We start from the raw sequence: 16,868 nt of genomic DNA, 5'->3' as shown, positions 1-16,868 counted from the left end.
TAGTGGTGTTTGAACAGCATAGACATTTAGGACTGCATAATTATTTGTGTTGTGTTCCTCTTAATAATAAGGTGATTAGTGGTAAGTCTGGAGAAAAACAAATTTTAAATTTGTTTATTATTCTGCTACTGTGTGATTGTAAGATAGTTTTGAAGTTGATGAGTTAGAATGAAGAGTATATCCTTCTATTGTAAACATGTGCGAAGGCAGTCTGAGCCTCTGTGATGAAACATTGAGCCGGGTCTGGCAAAGAAGAATGGGTTGTCCTTCTGTATGCCGCACTTCTCTCTTGTCTTGACAAGCCAATCTAATGAGCAGACCATCTTTGGGGTCAGGAGTATGGACACTTTGCGTCCACGTTTGCCCCTTGTCTTGATTCTAGAAAAATGCCAACAGAGCTGTTTTTCCGTTTCACTTAATGCCCAGCCTATGTCTTTGTGTGGTTGTAAAAGTAGAAAAACACTTTCCAAACATGTCTGGGCTAAACATGACCATCTTAACATCTGAAGGGTCAAAGGAAGAAGTTTGGGATACTCATCATTCTTGGAGCCCAAGTACAAATGAAGTTTTTGGATATCCTCCGTAAATGGAAGGATCATCGGAGCGTTCCATTTGGCCTCGTTCTGACTGCAGTCGAGGATATATAGTCAGACCATCTGGTTTCATGTACCTTCTGGAAATCCACAGCTTAGTCAACCATCTCATCATTTCCTCTCATTCAGGTGTTTCTTTCCAAGTTTCGCAACCTTCCGTAGACTTATTGTAATAACCTCGGCTCTCAATACATATTTGTATGAGTATCAAGCCCTTGAGTGTGCCTCTGTTCTTTCTACTGTTGCCAGGGGTTGTGCATGAACTTTTGGGTTTCATTGGACATGTTTTGTGATGTCGCCTTAAAACTTTTCTCAGAAAGAGTCCATGGCAAAACACCAATGACGTCTGATGAAGGGCTTGAGCTGGCTTGAAACGTCACGGTAATAAAAACATAACTATTGGGAGCATATACTAGTGTTGCAGACTTTTTCCTCTCTTTCTCCATGGCAAAACAAACAATGCAAAAAATCAGAGCGTTCTGCCTTCGTCATTGGTCTTTTTCGGGGAACTAGTTCACCCCTGCCGGTCCTGATCACCTCTGCATTGTGTCTGTAATTGCCCTCATTTCTGATAGACTGCAAATAAACCCTCCTCTCTTTGGTTCCCATCGGGTGCACTAAAGAAGACGCTAACTCCCGTTCATTTGCATGAACACACACACACACACATGCTCGCACACACACCCACACACACATACTCACTGTAGCGAATGGAGAGAGCTGTGACCCCACCCGGTCTTAAACCCGGGTCTCCAGGGTACTAACCCTGCAGCTTGACCGCAACGGCAAAGAGCCAGGCCCGTTGGTATGCATTGTTATGGTATGCATTGTTATTGTTAGCTACATTAGCCTCTTTAGAAAACCCGATCGAAAACAAAACATTACATTTACTACCAGAGACTTTCTAACGAGGAGACACAGCACTCAAAAAACCCTCCATAGAAATGCATGGACTTAGTTTGTAACACCAAAATGGCACTTGTCTAATCCCACCCCTTCCGCGGCAAAACGTCGACATGTGAATACATTGAGCCAATCATGTGGTGTGTTGTGAAGACACTGTGCCAATCATGTGTTGTGATCTCGCCGCTGGAGCAAGGTTGGTGTCAAGAAGCCTTGCGCACGCGCATTTCTGCCGAAATAGATGCCCGATAAGTGCCCAAAAAGCGTTGCAATATGGCCGTCAAGTGGAGGGACTTGCCTATAAGGACTTTGTGGGTACCCTCAAGAGCTCCGAGTTAAATGGGGCGTGCCTCAGTGAAATGCCGCAAGAAAGCTGGGTAATTTACACTTTCCAACTCCGGAGGGGGACTTACGAGACAAGTGGATAGACCCATAACCCCATGCATTTCAGTGGAGTTTTTTTGAGTGTTGTGTCTCCTCATGAGAAAAAGTCTCTGCATACATGCTAAAATGTCCTGCAGTCCTTCAGTATTTACTCTGTATCGATCCAGCACAATGTTATAACATATTGTTGGTATTTCAACACCCTCAAATATTCATAATAGCTGCTCTACCTGACAGTGTATAGATAAATTCCCTGTATAGGCCCTTCAGTACAGTAATTCACCACCATCTTGAGCGAGAGACTACAGATTGAGAAAATATTAAAAAAGATTATCTGTTCAGAGAACCATGAAGCAAGGACTGGACGAGAGTGGGACAAGTGGAAGAGGAGTCTTCAGAAACTCTAACTTAGAAACAACATGAGAGTGAAAGCAAAGTCCTTTTAGGCAAGTCCCTCCACTCGGCGGCCATATTGCAACGCTTTTTGGGCACTCATCGGGCATCCTATTCGGCAGAAATGCGCGTGCGCAAGGCTTCACGACACCAATCTTGCTCCAGCGGCGAGATCACAACACATGATTGGCATGATGTCTTCACAACACACCACATGATTGGCTCAATGTATTCACATCACACCACATGATTGGATCAATGTATTCCCATGTCGACGTTATCCCGAGGAAGGGGTGGGATATGTGTAGACAACGGCCATATTGGCGTGACAAACTAGCCCCATGCATTTCTATGGAGTATTTTTTGAGTGCTGTGTCTCCACATTAAAAAAAGTCTCTGGTGAAAGTGAGTAAAGTGTAAAGACTGCAGGACAACAGGAACTTCTGGGCTAGGTTTGAAAAAACTTTAGCATGTAAGTGAGTGAGAGTATGTGTGTGAGTGTGTGTGCGAGCATGTGTGTGTGTGTGTCTATTGTGTTTTTTTTTACATCTGTGTTTCATGTGTCTTTGGGTCAATTTCACCCAAACATCTTTTGAAGGTTGCAAATGTGTAGGGGTATGTTCCTGATAATGGCCTTACCAAATTGGTAAGGCCATTATCAGGAAGAAAAAACATTCTTGTACAGTTTTTTTTTCTTAGAAACAAATAAAAAGGGTAAATGTGACTCGGAGACCGCACAAAGATTAAGTATGCCTGTCCTGTGTCGAATTGTGATAGAAAATAAAAAACAAAAACAAAAAACAGTTGTGCAAAGTAACAATGTCGGTCCAACTTTGTTTCATTGTGATGTGGGGTGGGGTGAAGCTCAGATGTGGGCGTTTTTTCGGTGACGTATATTCGCCTAAATGCCCGCGCACACTCCATTCATCAAAATGAGGGAGAGTGAAGGGGCAGTGCTTAGTAGTTTTCAACAAGGTCCTCTCTGTGGAAAGTAGTATGAGCTGCGAGCCATAGTTGCTTTACATTCGTGCAACTCTCGGTCGCAAGAATTTTGAAAGATGTCCGGTAGAGGCAAAGGAGGCAAAGGTCTTGGAAAAGGAGGCGCAAAGCGTCACCGCAAAGTTCTTCGTGATAACATCCAGGGAATTACCAAGCCTGCAATCAGGCGTCTTGCCCGCCGTGGTGGTGTGAAGCGTATCTCGGGTCTCATCTACGAGGAGACCCGTGGTGTGTTGAAGGTTTTTCTCGAGAACGTTATTCGTGATGCCGTCACCTACACCGAGCACGCCAAGAGAAAGACCGTGACCGCCATGGACGTCGTCTATGCTCTGAAACGCCAGGGTCGTACACTGTACGGTTTTGGTGGATAAAGATCAGCTTTGTTTCTCGATTTATACACAAAGGCTCTTTTAAGAGCCACCCAGTTTCTCATAAAAAGTTGTGTTCCATTAAGTATAGGGAAGTTTGAATTATGAAAAATCTATAAATAAACCACTTGCATGCTGTTGCCTGTCGGCAATATAATATGTTGTCGCACGATTTGACTGGTGCATTGCCATCTCATGAGACGCTCAGACGTGCAGTCCTCATCCCGTGGTGGCCAAAAGAAAACCATGTATTCATATGAAAACAACCCAAGAAGCGCCAGAACATTTGCATATCATAATCTGAATGCAGAACATAATCTCTCATATGTATGAAGTGCGACCCATGACTGCGCTATAGAATGACATAAATTAAGTCTAAACTTAGGGTTCACAAATGATGGAACCAAATCGTCTGCAGAAACAACAAAACGAAAATGCATGGTGAAAAGTCGCGTGTGCCATTACAAAGTCTTAAAGTAGTTGGTGTCAACTAGTTTTCATAATCTGTCAAGCATACATGTGGCTTGACAGACAGGAACGTCAGGGTGTATAGAAAGATTCATTTTTACAGTAAATACAGTTTTCCTATATTTTACTGTAAATTTGTCATTTCCCTTCACACCATGCTGTAGAAGCCACAGTGCAGTACAGAACAGTTTGTTGTCCTTTTTACCCTAGTTTTGTTGATCAGTTAATACATTTTTAATCATAATTCGAGAAATCAGGAACACTGAGAAAAACTAACTGATTTGTAACGCTTAATGTTTTTTGCCATTTCGAAGGATTCCTGTCATTCAAAAGAAAAGTGAGGGAAATAAGAACAAAAGAAGGTGGTGTACTGTAAACCGATTATCTGTGGGTGGTGCTAACCTTCTCGCCTCTGCCTCCTTCGATTCAAAACGACCAACCGTGTGGGTATTTGATTTCGGAGGGAAATGACAGAGAATTCTGGCCGTGGGCGTGTAAAGTGACGCAGTCCTCTATTTGCATAAAACACACATATACAGGGTGACTTGAAGAGTCAGTTTATCTAACAGACAGTCGAGACATCAACATGCCTGATCCAGCGAAACCTGCTCCAAAGAAGGGCTCCAAGAAAGCCGTGACAAAGACCGCCGGCAAGGGTGGTAAGAAACGCAGAAAGAGCAGGAAGGAGAGCTATGCTATCTACGTGTACAAAGTCTTGAAGCAGGTCCATCCTGACACCGGTATCTCTTCCAAGGCTATGGGCATTATGAACTCCTTCGTGAACGACATCTTCGAGCGCATTGCTGGAGAGGCTTCACGCTTGGCTCACTACAACAAGCGCTCTACCATCTCTTCCAGAGAGATCCAGACCGCAGTGCGTCTGCTTCTGCCCGGTGAGCTGGCCAAGCACGCCGTGTCCGAAGGAACCAAGGCCGTCACCAAGTATACCAGCTCCAAGTAAAGCCAGACTTTGAACGCGCTTTAATCCAAAGGCTCTTTTAAGAGCCACCACGTTCTCTTTGAAAAGTAATTCCAATACTGCACTGCATTCATTTGCATTCAACAGTTATCTGAGAAAGCGCCCACTCTTAAAACCAATATGTCGAAAACGGCACAACTTGTTTTTAACACATGTGTCCAGACAGGGACGATACATTTGTTTAAAGAGCATATTTCGCTGGACCGAACAGGTATCCAAAGCCGTTTACTTCCTGGATTAGGTAGAATGCGTAGCCTACACTTAGAACCTTTTATTTACCATATTGCCCGTGTTTTGCCACGGCTGAGTGATGCTCCAAACGCCATCAAAGGACATGATTAACTCCTAGTGTGGTTTGGAGAGAGAGAAACTGCACGATAGTGGTAGAAACACTGACCAGGAAGGAAGACTGGATAAGGAAGACTACAGCGGTGTTGCACTGGTCTCATTTGTGTATTTACTGTAGCCTGCTATACCACGTTTGAATGTCAAGAATAAATATGGGATGTCGAGATTAGTCTACCCGATATTTCAACTTCATTCACGAATATTGGAGTTTAATGTCAATATGTCTAGTTTGATCTCGTCATGGCAAAACGAGATTAAACTTCCTTTTGTGTGGCTCTGGTCAAAAGTCCGAAACTTAAATTCGTGTGAAGGGGACATGACTACATCATATGAGGGATCATCGGAGTGTAGATTACGTTTAACTTGCTAGCATCGATCCCTCTTGCATGTTGGCAGTGCATTTAGCAATGAAGACGCGACACTTACTACAAAATACCGAACCATGCAGATATGCCAAAGAATAGTACGACTACCCATGAACCAATTTAACCAAGACATGGAAACCAGCTTTTTTACATGTTTGGGTGGCTCTTAAAAGAGCCTTTGAATTTTCAGTTATTGACTTCAAATCACTTAAGCACGCTCCCCACGGATACGACGAGCCAGCTGGATGTCCTTGGGCATGATGGTCACTCTCTTGGCGTGGATGGCGCACAGGTTGGTGTCCTCGAACAGACCGACGAGGTAAGCCTCGCTAGCCTCCTGAAGAGCCATGACAGCAGAGCTCTGGAAGCGCAGATCGGTCTTGAAATCCTGAGCGATTTCTCTGACCAGACGCTGGAAGGGCAGCTTGCGGATCAGCAGCTCAGTAGACTTCTGGTAACGACGGATTTCTCTCAAAGCTACGGTGCCAGGCCTGTAACGGTGAGGCTTCTTCACGCCACCGGTGGCAGGTGCGCTTTTACGCGCAGCCTTGGTGGCGAGCTGCTTCCTCGGAGCCTTTCCTCCGGTAGATTTGCGGGCAGTTTGCTTGGTTCTGGCCATTGCTACTTATTCTTCAGAATTGAACAGTATAGCTACAACTGCGAATCTTGGGTATATAAGGCCTACGGTCTCAGCCTGCCCCCTTGTACGTCAGGTTGTTGGGAGCCGCTGATTGGTCATCCGAGTGCCGCCTGAAATTCAAAATACAAAGCTTACCCCCGTAATGGCCTATATCATTGTGTTTTAAATGATAAATAAAAGAAACATACTGAAACATTCCATCGGTCAGTGCATGTAGACTGTTATAGAAACAAGCACGACAAACAATTAACTTGTTAGACGTCATGTACACAAATTATGACCGATGGCTTGTATTCACTACGTTAAAGCCTACAAATAGTTGCTTGTTTATAAACAGAAAACCCCAAGCTTCCACGAATATACCATATTTTTTATATATAATTTAAATGATCCAATTGCAAGACTGTCATCACCTTGAACTACGAGGCCCCAGGAACATCTCGCAGCCATTCATGATTAACTAACAGTCCAGAGTGATAAATGAAAGAACGATTTATATTCTTCAACCAGACTTATTTGTCTTAGTTAGTGGTTGACATTTTCTGGGGTAAGAGTGATCAGATATTGGCCGGAAAGCACGGTTTACTCGACGACTTTGTACATTGTGTATGTACGGGTGTGAATAAATATTTTTGATTTTGCACAAAACACGTCAATGGCGAAGACAACTTGGAATGTTTTTTTTTTTTATTGTTTTTTGGGGGGCTCTTAAAAGAGCCTTTGTTTAGGGTACTTGGAGGGAGCAGATTTACTTGGACTTCTCAGTCTTCTTGGGCAGCAGCACAGCCTGGATGTTAGGCAGTACACCACCCTGAGCGATGGTCACTCCGCCGAGCAACTTGTTCAACTCCTCGTCGTTACGTACAGCCAGCTGCAGATGGCGGGGAATGATACGAGTCTTCTTGTTGTCACGGGCAGCGTTGCCGGCCAACTCCAGAATCTCAGCAGTCAGGTACTCAAGCACAGCAGCCAAGTAGACTGGTGCACCAGCGCCGACACGCTGAGCATAGTTGCCTTTACGCAGCAGCCTGTGGACACGGCCCACGGGGAACTGAAGTCCAGCCCTGGATGAACGAGTCTTGGCCTTTGCTCTGGCCTTGCCACCGGTTTTGCCTCTGCCGCTCATTTTTCAGTAGGTGTTGAGAGTTCGTCTGAATACTCAAATGCAAAGTTGTGGCAAGGCAAGTCTATTTATCCCACAGCGCCACGGTGCTACTCCGTGCCTCACTGGATGAGAACACAAAGGTGAGAGCCAATCAACGTGTAGTTCATTGCATGACGTCATTTTGAAATCTATTTGGCGCGTATAACACTTCCACCTTCCTTTTATACCGTTAGTTTAATTATAAAAAAGAAAACGTATAGCAAATTCGAGAAGTAGTTTCCAGATGTTCAACGTATAATACCCAGTAAACTAACGAGACGTCCTGAGATATTTTGGCACATTTGGTACTTGTAGTACTTTGTTTCATGTTTGGATGCATCTGTTGCATTAGATAGAAGTTATGACGTGTTACCGTAATAAATTACCCAATATAATGTATTTTAAAATTGTATACACGACCCAACAGGCATAGGAGTAAGATGAGCCACCCCTAGGAAACCAACACGTTTTATCATGTGACAGCAATTTATAATTTTTATAATCTGTGGAAAGGTACAGCACATGGCAAATGTGATAAAATATATATATATAAACACACATATATGTGTGAAGATATGATTTTTTGCTCTTCAATTGGATTCCATTCATGTCCAGAGGTGATTTAGAGAAACGTGAATAGAACAACATGCAGATGCATTACACCTCAATTGGTGCCCCCTTAAGCTAGGATGTGAGGCCTACACAGAATCATGAATGTTACCCTTGGTTTGTTGTGAGAAGCATGTTCTTTCAAGGTGGTGGTTGTGGAGTTAGACCAGAGATTTTCTAATGTGGAGACACAGCACTCAACAAATACTCCATAGAAATGCATGGGGCTAGTTTGTCACGCCAATATGGCTGTTGTCTACACATATCCCACCCCTTCCTCGGCAAAACGTCGACATGTGAATACATTGAGCCAATCATGTGGTGTGATGTGAATACATTGAGCCAATCATGTGTTGTGATCTCGCCGCTGGAGCAAGATTGGTGTCGTGAAGCCTTGCGCACGCGCATTTTTGCCGAAATGGATGCCCAACGAGTGCCCAAAAAGCGTTGTCAAATGGCCACCGAGTGGAGGGACTTGCCTAAAAGGACTTTGGTTAGACAAAGTCCAAAATCAACAGACTGGAATGGTATTGATATGACAATAGTAAAAAAAGTTATTATTAATATAGCAGATCCCTTAGCACATATCTGTAACCTTTCACTTAAAACGGGCTCCTTCCCAACCAAAATGAAAACTGCTAAGGTAATTCCGATCTTCAAAGAAGGTGAAAAAAATCTCTACAATAACTACAGACCAGTTTCCCTGCTCTACCAGTTTTCAAAAATTTTGAGGGAACCTCAAACAGTTGTTGGAGGTTGTCTCTACTGAGTTAACCAAGTTGAAATTGTGGTTTGATATAAATAGATTATCACTCAATGTAAAGAAAACCAAATTTATGGTTTTTGGCAAATGTAACACAATGTGATTATAATTTAAGAGGGAGATTGAAACTGAGGCAACCAACGGTACACTCTACACTCAAAAGCATGTGCATATCTGTCTGTGGGGTGAAGTTGTGGAACAACTTACCAGATAGGATCAAAGATTGCAAACATATTGCACAGTTTAAAAAGCATCTTAAATTATACACAATAGCAAAATATGAGATGTGTGAAAATATTCAGTGATGGAAATGACAAGTAGTTTACTATCTTAAATTGTGCTCGTTGGGGGCTGTGTATGTATATGTGTATGTATAATATGCATGCAGGCATGCATGCATGGCCTTTAATGAGTACAATTATATATTGTGTGTGTGTGTGTATGTATGGGTGTATGTATATATGATGAACATAGGAGTGATTTTAATCTTCAACGTAATATATATTATTTGTGAATATAAATAAACATAGGAGGTATGATTGTTAAATGTGCAAGTATAAGATAAAGGTTTGAAAATATATATATATATGTAAATACTAAACGTTGATGATAAAAGATTCATTTAACTGAAAGATGGGGGTAGAGACCTACAGGCTTTTGCTTCCCTCTACTCCTTTTTTTTGAACAAAATGTGACGTTTCATTTTTATTTTGTTGTCTATGTCTATGTTGATTCTTAAATATTTTAATTGTTAATGTCTACATGTTCAAGAAAATAATTGTTCCAAACCAAAACCAAACCAAATCCTTTTAGGCAAGTCCCTCCACTCGGCGGCCATAGTGCAATGCTTTTTGGGCACTCATCGGGCATCCTATTCAGCAGAAATGTGCGTGCGCAAGGCTTCACGACACCAATCTTGCTGCAGCTGCAAGTTCACAACACATGATTGGGAAGATGTCTTCACAACACACCATATTGACTCAATGTATTCACATCACACCACATGATTGGCTCAATGTATTCACATGGACGTTTTGCCAAAGTCACTTTAGGCAAGTCCCTCCACTCGGCGGCCATTTGACAACGCTTTTTGGGCACTCGTCCTATAGCGCGGGAATGATGCCAAAAACCTCCCTTCCTACCAACCGGTGGATCCATCAAACATCATGTCAAACGCCTACACGCACGTTCATTGCTTTATCATGCAACAACAAATGTGTAGCTACCTCTCTATACGGAGGTTTTGGAGGTTTTTCGGAGGTTTTGTTTTTGGTGCATTTTGTCTGTTTGTCTAAAATCTAAGACAGTAGAAAATTATGCTTAGACTTGTCTTTAAACATAATTTTCTACTGTCTTAGATTTTAGTTTCACATTGCAAGTAACGCTTAACATGACCAATAGGGCTACACATTGTGGTTAACTGGTGTCGGTAGCATATTGCAAGTAGTTGTGACCCAAGCCTGTCAGTTCGACTGGCGACCCACAGTTGGATAAGCAGGTTCCCCCGAGCAGTCTGCATTGCTACACTGAGGGCTTCTCTGTCTGCTGATGTTTTGCTCAAAGGTCCAGGCGGTCCACATATAGCCTTCATGCCATTTCAGCTGAAAACACTTTTCATTTGTTAGCCTACTTAATAAATGTATCTTTATTAGTGTCAACATTACAGTATTTAGGCTATGTTAATCTCAAGCCACTCTTGCAGTACAGCACAGCAAAATCTGTTCAAATTGCAGTCCGAGGGATATTGTCCAAAGAACGTTGTTAAACTTAGCCTATAGGCTTGGATACATAATCACATATTTGGAGATGATTTGAAGTGGGCTCATATGCTTCCATAACGTATTGATGTAAGAAAGAGAACATGTGGTAAGGCCAGCCTATGGCATTTCTCATATCTCGCAGATAATTGGTAGTCCTGTTTTGCAGATGGTTATTACGCATAATAGTTTAAGCAACAATAGCAATAGCTTGTCACTAATAACGACACAAATAGACTAATGAATGCTCATTTAATGAAGTTTCAACAGTGTACAGTTTTCCTACATATACGTATTCATGTTCCAACACAAGCCTACATGTATCCATCATGTTCCAACAGAATAAGTACATGTTGCACCAATTCTGGGCACATGTTGGATACGTGTAGGTTTATGTAGGTATATGTAGGCTGCTTATAAAAAGGCAATTATTCTGATACATGTAAGTAAGGCGGGTGGTATGACGTTCGGTTGGTCGATCGGTTGGTTGATCAGATGGACGGTCGGAAGGTTTTAGGCACGATTCCCGCGCCATACTCGCCGGGCATCCATTTCGATAGAAATGCGCGTGCGCAAGGCTTCACGACACCAATCTTGCTCCAGCGGCGAGATCACAATACATGATTGGCACGATGTCTTCACATCATACCACATGATTGGCTCAACGTATACACATGTCGACGTTTTGCCGAGGAAGGGGTGGGTGGGATATGTGTAGACAACGGCCATATTGGCGTGACAAACTAGCCCCATGCATTTCTATGGAGTATTTTTTGAGTGCTGTGTCTCCACATTAGAAAGTCTCTGGTTTTGCCGAGAAAGGGGTGGGATATGTGTAGACAACGGCCATATTGGCGTGACAAACTAGCCCCATGCATTTCTATGGAGTATTTTTTGAGTGCTGTGTCTCCACATTAGAAAGTCTCTGGTTTTCGTTGAGAGGTGGTAGTGGTGTTTGGCACTATGACCCTATCTCGCCTGCAAATTAAATCGGTGCAAAACTGGCCGCCACACTTACACACTGACAGTGTAAGTGTGGCCTTACTTGCATTCTCACTCAATTTAACTGACTTGCACTAGAAGAAATTCCAATAAAGATTTTTTTTTAATCTTGGTGATAAGTTTATTCACCAGTGTTTTGTTTGCTTTATACCTAAAGCTTTTTTCTTTAAAATCTACCTTCTCAGATCCAGTTATGTCAAAGCACTCGGTTTCGGCTGGCCAGATCGGAACAGCCCTGAATGGGAAGATGCCAGAACTAAGACTGGCAATGTCCAGGAAAAAATGTTAATTAAATATGAGTGTGTTTTCCCAAATGGTGGCGAGTTTTGAAATGTTTCAATGTTTTTTTTTTTCTTAAAAAAATTGGAAAATGTGTTAAGAAAAAAGAAATAATGCAGTAAAGTTTGTATTTGAAAAGACGTGGAATTGTGTGTTCTATAGAATGCGTACAAGTATACTGTATATGCAGGCTGTATAAGAAACATAGTTGTGCCACTAATATAAGTGAATGTATCATCATATTAGTGTCATCATATTAGACGCATTTGTATCCCTAATGTAAGTGAAAGTATATACTATGGAAATAAGTACATATATGCATGTATACACATGCGTCTTACGTATTTCACATTTATGTGCATATATGGGAAAATATAGGGCACTTACATGAAAACGGATATTTTTACTATATGTGTATGTGTTTTAAACACATACACATATAGCAAAAATGGCTGTTTTCATGTAATATATATGTAAATATATATATATATATATATATATATATATATTACTTCATGTAATATATATATGAATTTTGCATATATTGTCATATAGGCAGCAGGCATACTGTACATGGGCACAATATATGTAATTTACATATATTACATTTCTGTATTAATATTCCAACTCTCCACAAAAAAGCAGGCGTATAGAGAGCCGAAGTCACACTCCTTCCGTTAGCCACCATGGGAGGTATGTAAACACTCGAAAAACGCCGAAGAGCCCCGTATAAGAGCCCCGGTGTGATAGGCTGGTTGCGGTCATGTGACACACGCAACCAACCACGTCAGCAACGCCAGTAACGTCAACGCTGGCGTCTGGAGCATGTGTACGTAGAGAGACGAAGTGACACGAACGAACGCCGAAACGCTCAACTAAGAGAGGTTTTGTAATTATAAAAGTAGTATAAAAGTATAATTTTACGCAGGAAAACGGCTGGAAGTAAGTTGATACGTTTTTTTTCCATTTGGTTGCATTTTATGTTTTTTGTTTTGGGTGTTTTTTTATAGTTTCATCAGCCAGGGTTCTTATAATATAGGCCAGGGCTCTTATTGCGCTCGGGGCTCTTACTTTGGGGGACTTTCGCCAGTCACTGCATACACATCTTTGCAATTGCAAAATTTATTCACCTAATATATTAATGTTTTTGTGTTTTTGTTGTTCTTGTTCTTTTGTTGTTTTATAGCTCCATCAGCCATGGCTCTTATAATATAGGCCAGGGCTCTTATTGCACTTGGGGCTCTTACATTTAAGTGATTGCATATGTGTTTTTGTTTTTATAGATTCATCAGCCAGGGCTCTTATAATATAGGTTAGGGCTCTTATTAGTTAACACTCTTTTGTAGGTTATGAAGACCTTTGTAATCACACTTGCAGTGTAGCCTGAGTTATTAATGAGAGATTTTATTTGTGCATATTATTACATTTCTAAGGGCTCTATTCTGGGAATTTAGCCAGTGACTGTAGGCTATACAAATCTTTACAATTGCAAAGTGCATTCACTTTTTTATATATATATATATAATATATATAATGGTCAGACCTTATATGACACAGGATTCCACACAACTTATTGTACTGGTGTAATTCACTGTTAATTGACCTACCTGTTTGTGCTCCTATAGGGGCCAGAATAACATTTAAATGTCAAATTCAGTGGTTCCTCGTTTGTGTCTAAAGATCTGTTATTAAGATCTACATCTGGTGTCTAAAGATCTGGTTTAAAGATCGGTTCAGCATACTCTTAAGCATACACTTAATTAATGAAAGGGTTGTTTTTGTCTCTAAATCATAACCATAACTATAATGAATATGATGTTTGTGTGGCTTTTTTTCTGTTCCGCTTCATCTTTAATTAAGTGATATTCAGCTCTATCTTTGCAACTATGATGCAATTAATAAAACAGTAAAGAGTAAACAGTAAAGTCTGAGAGCAGCAAGAGAAAAGGACCTGCATTGAAGAAACCTGTCACTGAAGGAGGACAGCCCACTAGGCGGAGCCCAAGAGAGAGCAGCTTCAAGTATGTTGGAGTACATATAGGCTATTTGAGGACTTGACCTGGGTTAATCACATCCAAGCTCAAGTAAACAATGTATCACTTAAGACTTAGGAGGGAGGGGGGCGGGGTGGGGTTGTGGTGCAGCATCCATGGCTCTTGGGGGGGGGGGGGGGGGGGGGGGTGTTATTGGGCAAGGTAGATGATATGTGCCTGACGACCCTTACATACTGAGTGTGGTTTGTCCTGAATCCAGTTGCATATGCTGGAGCTGTTGCAGGTGCTGAGTCCAACTTCATGTAATTATGACCGCCGCGCAGCGAACCTGGCTCATAATCACTCATTTGTGATTCCCCCCCCCCCCCCCCCCATTTTCAGTATTGGCGATAAGTAGTCGTTTGTCCACTAGATGGCGCATCGTTGCAGTGAGACGTAATTTGTTTGGAAGTTAAAAGTGGGTTGAAAAAATAATGGACACTTCCTACAAGGACTGTAATTTACCGCAGCGAACATCTAATAAGGACAGGACGATGTTCACATGAAGTGTAAGTGAGGATGAAGTGAGGATGTTTATCGGACATGCTTGGTTTTTACTGCAGGTACGTTAATCTTCTAATATCAATAAGGACCTAGGTAATGTTACCATTAGCGTCGGTTGAGTGATGGAGGCATTTGATTGATTGCATTTGTAGAAAACTATAAATGCGGTTATACCAAGCAAATGTATAGCAGCACTGTTTGTATCTTTCGACTGTCATTTATTGCACGTGCTACAAAATCATTCTGTGCAATGGAAGATTTACCAACGTTACACCGGTCTGATACAGTTTTGCCTATACATGCGTGAGACTGAGACGCCTGTTTATTTTGTTTTAAGTGCGTGCAGGGTGTGAGAGGGGAATCGATGTGCTTTGATTACAACTTGGTAGTTGTAGTCTGTGAAATTAAAAAGCACGTGTGTGTGAAGTATCCAAACAATGACACCTTCATTTCATTATGGCTGCTTTAGCAAAACACCTTAAGCTACTGTGTAGTGGGTCCCATTTAGAAGTGGCTACTTCATTCGCGCTTTCCTTGACTCATGGAGCTGCGTGAATGTTATTACAACTTTTCGCCACGATATGACAGTTTAAGTCCGCTTGATACTGTAAGGCGTAAGCCATTGGTTTCCCAAGGAGATTTTATTTGTGTCGCCAGCATAGCCTATTGACAATTTATGTTGTAAATAGGCCTACGTTATAATCCTACCTGTAGCTTATGGAAGCTAACAGCTTTCTATTAGGATCTAGTTTGTTAGTTACCGTTTTGTCATAACTCCCTGATGCATTTTTGCATTTAGAATAGCCAGAGCGTGTATATCTCAATCGGAAAATTAAACAATATCGGGTGCCTATGGACTAGGCTGGGTGAAGCCAGCGTGATCTGCCCGCTATTTATTTTTTGATTTCTTAAAAGATTGAGCTTGGTCTGATGAAAGCCAGACTAGCCATGGACCTCAGTTAAACAATGCAAGGGAACATGAATCAGCCTATATTTGCACGAACAATAACGGACAAAAGCTCTTCAACTTTGGTCCGTTAAAATGTGTATGAACAGTCTAGCGACGCATTTCATCAAGGCCCATTTGGACATGTCAGTTATTTGCACCACTGGTTAGATGTAAAACAGCATTTCGTTTCAGACTAGGCTACTGTTACTTAATTTGTGCATTAACAATAACGTTTCAGACTACTGTTACTTAATTTGTGCATTGACAATAAAGTATTACATGAACTAAAGATGACTAAAATCTTATGTAGAAGAAGAAACATTCACAAAAAATCCATCCATCCAAAAATGACCTTTGTTTTTGATAGCTGTTGAAAACGGCATGGAACTGACAGAGATGTTTTTGTTTATAAATACATTAAAAAAATAAAAATAAATACATAACATTATGCTGATACCTTTTGCTTTTCCCAAATACAATGTAGCCTACAGGTGTAAGTGACCTTTCATCAATCCAGTTGCAATGGATGAACTGTGATGAACTGCCCTACTTGTGATTGTTTAGAGATTTTAAAGGTTTTATAACAATGCTACATCTTCTTTGGCTATTCTACAATCTATTCACCTTTTCAGCACCAGTAGGCTACTTTCTGTGCAGCCGCACACACACACTCAGGCATGCCAAACAAGCATACACAAAAGTTTCAAGAGTGGGGGATGGAGTAAAATATGGAGACAAATTGAAGTGTGATTTATTTTCGCGGAACGGATGTACAGGACTGAGCGGCGGTCATATTTTGTACCGCTATGCGGTACATCTAGTTTTAGCAAATGGGAGTCTGAGCAAGGAACCTGATGGTAGAAACTGAAACTGTTGATGCAGAGGATGAGACCAGTCAGACAAGATGAGTTTGCTTTCTTAAATAGCTGTTTGATGTAGAGATCCTGTTAAGTTTCTTGTCCAAACCCAATAATAAGGAGGACAAGCTTGATGTTTTGGTTCCAGTGCTATATTTTTCAGCGTCATTATTTCATTATTGAAAGAATGCACATCAAATCTGGAGTGAAATTTGTTTAGCTCTTGTGTCAGAACCACATCTGAGGTGAACCCATCTAGTGAGACCCTTTCCTTCACATTGTCAGTCAGGCCGACCATAGACCTAATACTGTCCCATGCTGAACCCATATTATTGTTGCTAAGCTTGTCTTCTAGTTTTCTTTTATAGGATAATTTAGCTCTCCAAATTTCCCGTTTGATTTCCTTATGTACACACATTAACTCAGCAGAATTTCCCTGTTTAAAAGCCTGATTCTTTTTATTTTATTTAAGGTATCTGCACACCCAAGGTTAAAGGCAGAGGCCAAACTGTTTCTGTCTTGTAGGTCCAG

The 16,868-nt window shown here is 41.5% G+C and overlaps 4 protein-coding genes across 4 annotated transcripts; 2 read left to right on the top strand and 2 right to left on the bottom strand.

The window, feature by feature from the left end:
- Positions 1–3,331: 3,331 nt before the first annotated feature.
- On the top strand, positions 3,332–3,644 carry LOC121718396 (histone H4). Its single transcript, XM_042103430.1, has one exon. The coding sequence runs from the start codon at positions 3,332–3,334 to the stop codon at positions 3,641–3,643; it is 312 nt and encodes a 103-aa protein (XP_041959364.1). The 3' UTR covers position 3,644.
- A 1,050-nt stretch (positions 3,645–4,694) lies between these two features.
- Positions 4,695–5,069, top strand: LOC121718389 (histone H2B-like). Its single transcript, XM_042103421.1, has one exon. It carries the CDS (start codon positions 4,695–4,697, stop codon positions 5,067–5,069), a length of 375 nt encoding a protein of 124 aa, XP_041959355.1.
- A 935-nt stretch (positions 5,070–6,004) lies between these two features.
- Positions 6,005–6,419, bottom strand: LOC121718363 (histone H3). The gene has a single exon (XM_042103394.1). It carries the CDS (start codon positions 6,417–6,419, stop codon positions 6,009–6,011), a length of 411 nt encoding a protein of 136 aa, XP_041959328.1. The 3' UTR covers positions 6,005–6,008.
- A 707-nt stretch (positions 6,420–7,126) lies between these two features.
- Positions 7,127–7,620, bottom strand: LOC121718371 (histone H2A). Its single transcript, XM_042103403.1, has one exon. It carries the CDS (start codon positions 7,564–7,566, stop codon positions 7,189–7,191), a length of 378 nt encoding a protein of 125 aa, XP_041959337.1. The 5' UTR covers positions 7,567–7,620; the 3' UTR covers positions 7,127–7,188.
- Positions 7,621–16,868: the final 9,248 nt, after the last annotated feature.

The sequence above is a fragment of the Alosa sapidissima genome, chromosome 9 (assembly GCF_018492685.1).
Source record: "Alosa sapidissima isolate fAloSap1 chromosome 9, fAloSap1.pri, whole genome shotgun sequence".
NCBI classification, from domain to species: Eukaryota; Metazoa; Chordata; class Actinopteri; order Clupeiformes; family Clupeidae; genus Alosa; species Alosa sapidissima.
The sequence above is the reverse complement of the archived record's forward strand: the minus strand, read 5'-3'. Positions and strand labels throughout refer to the sequence as shown.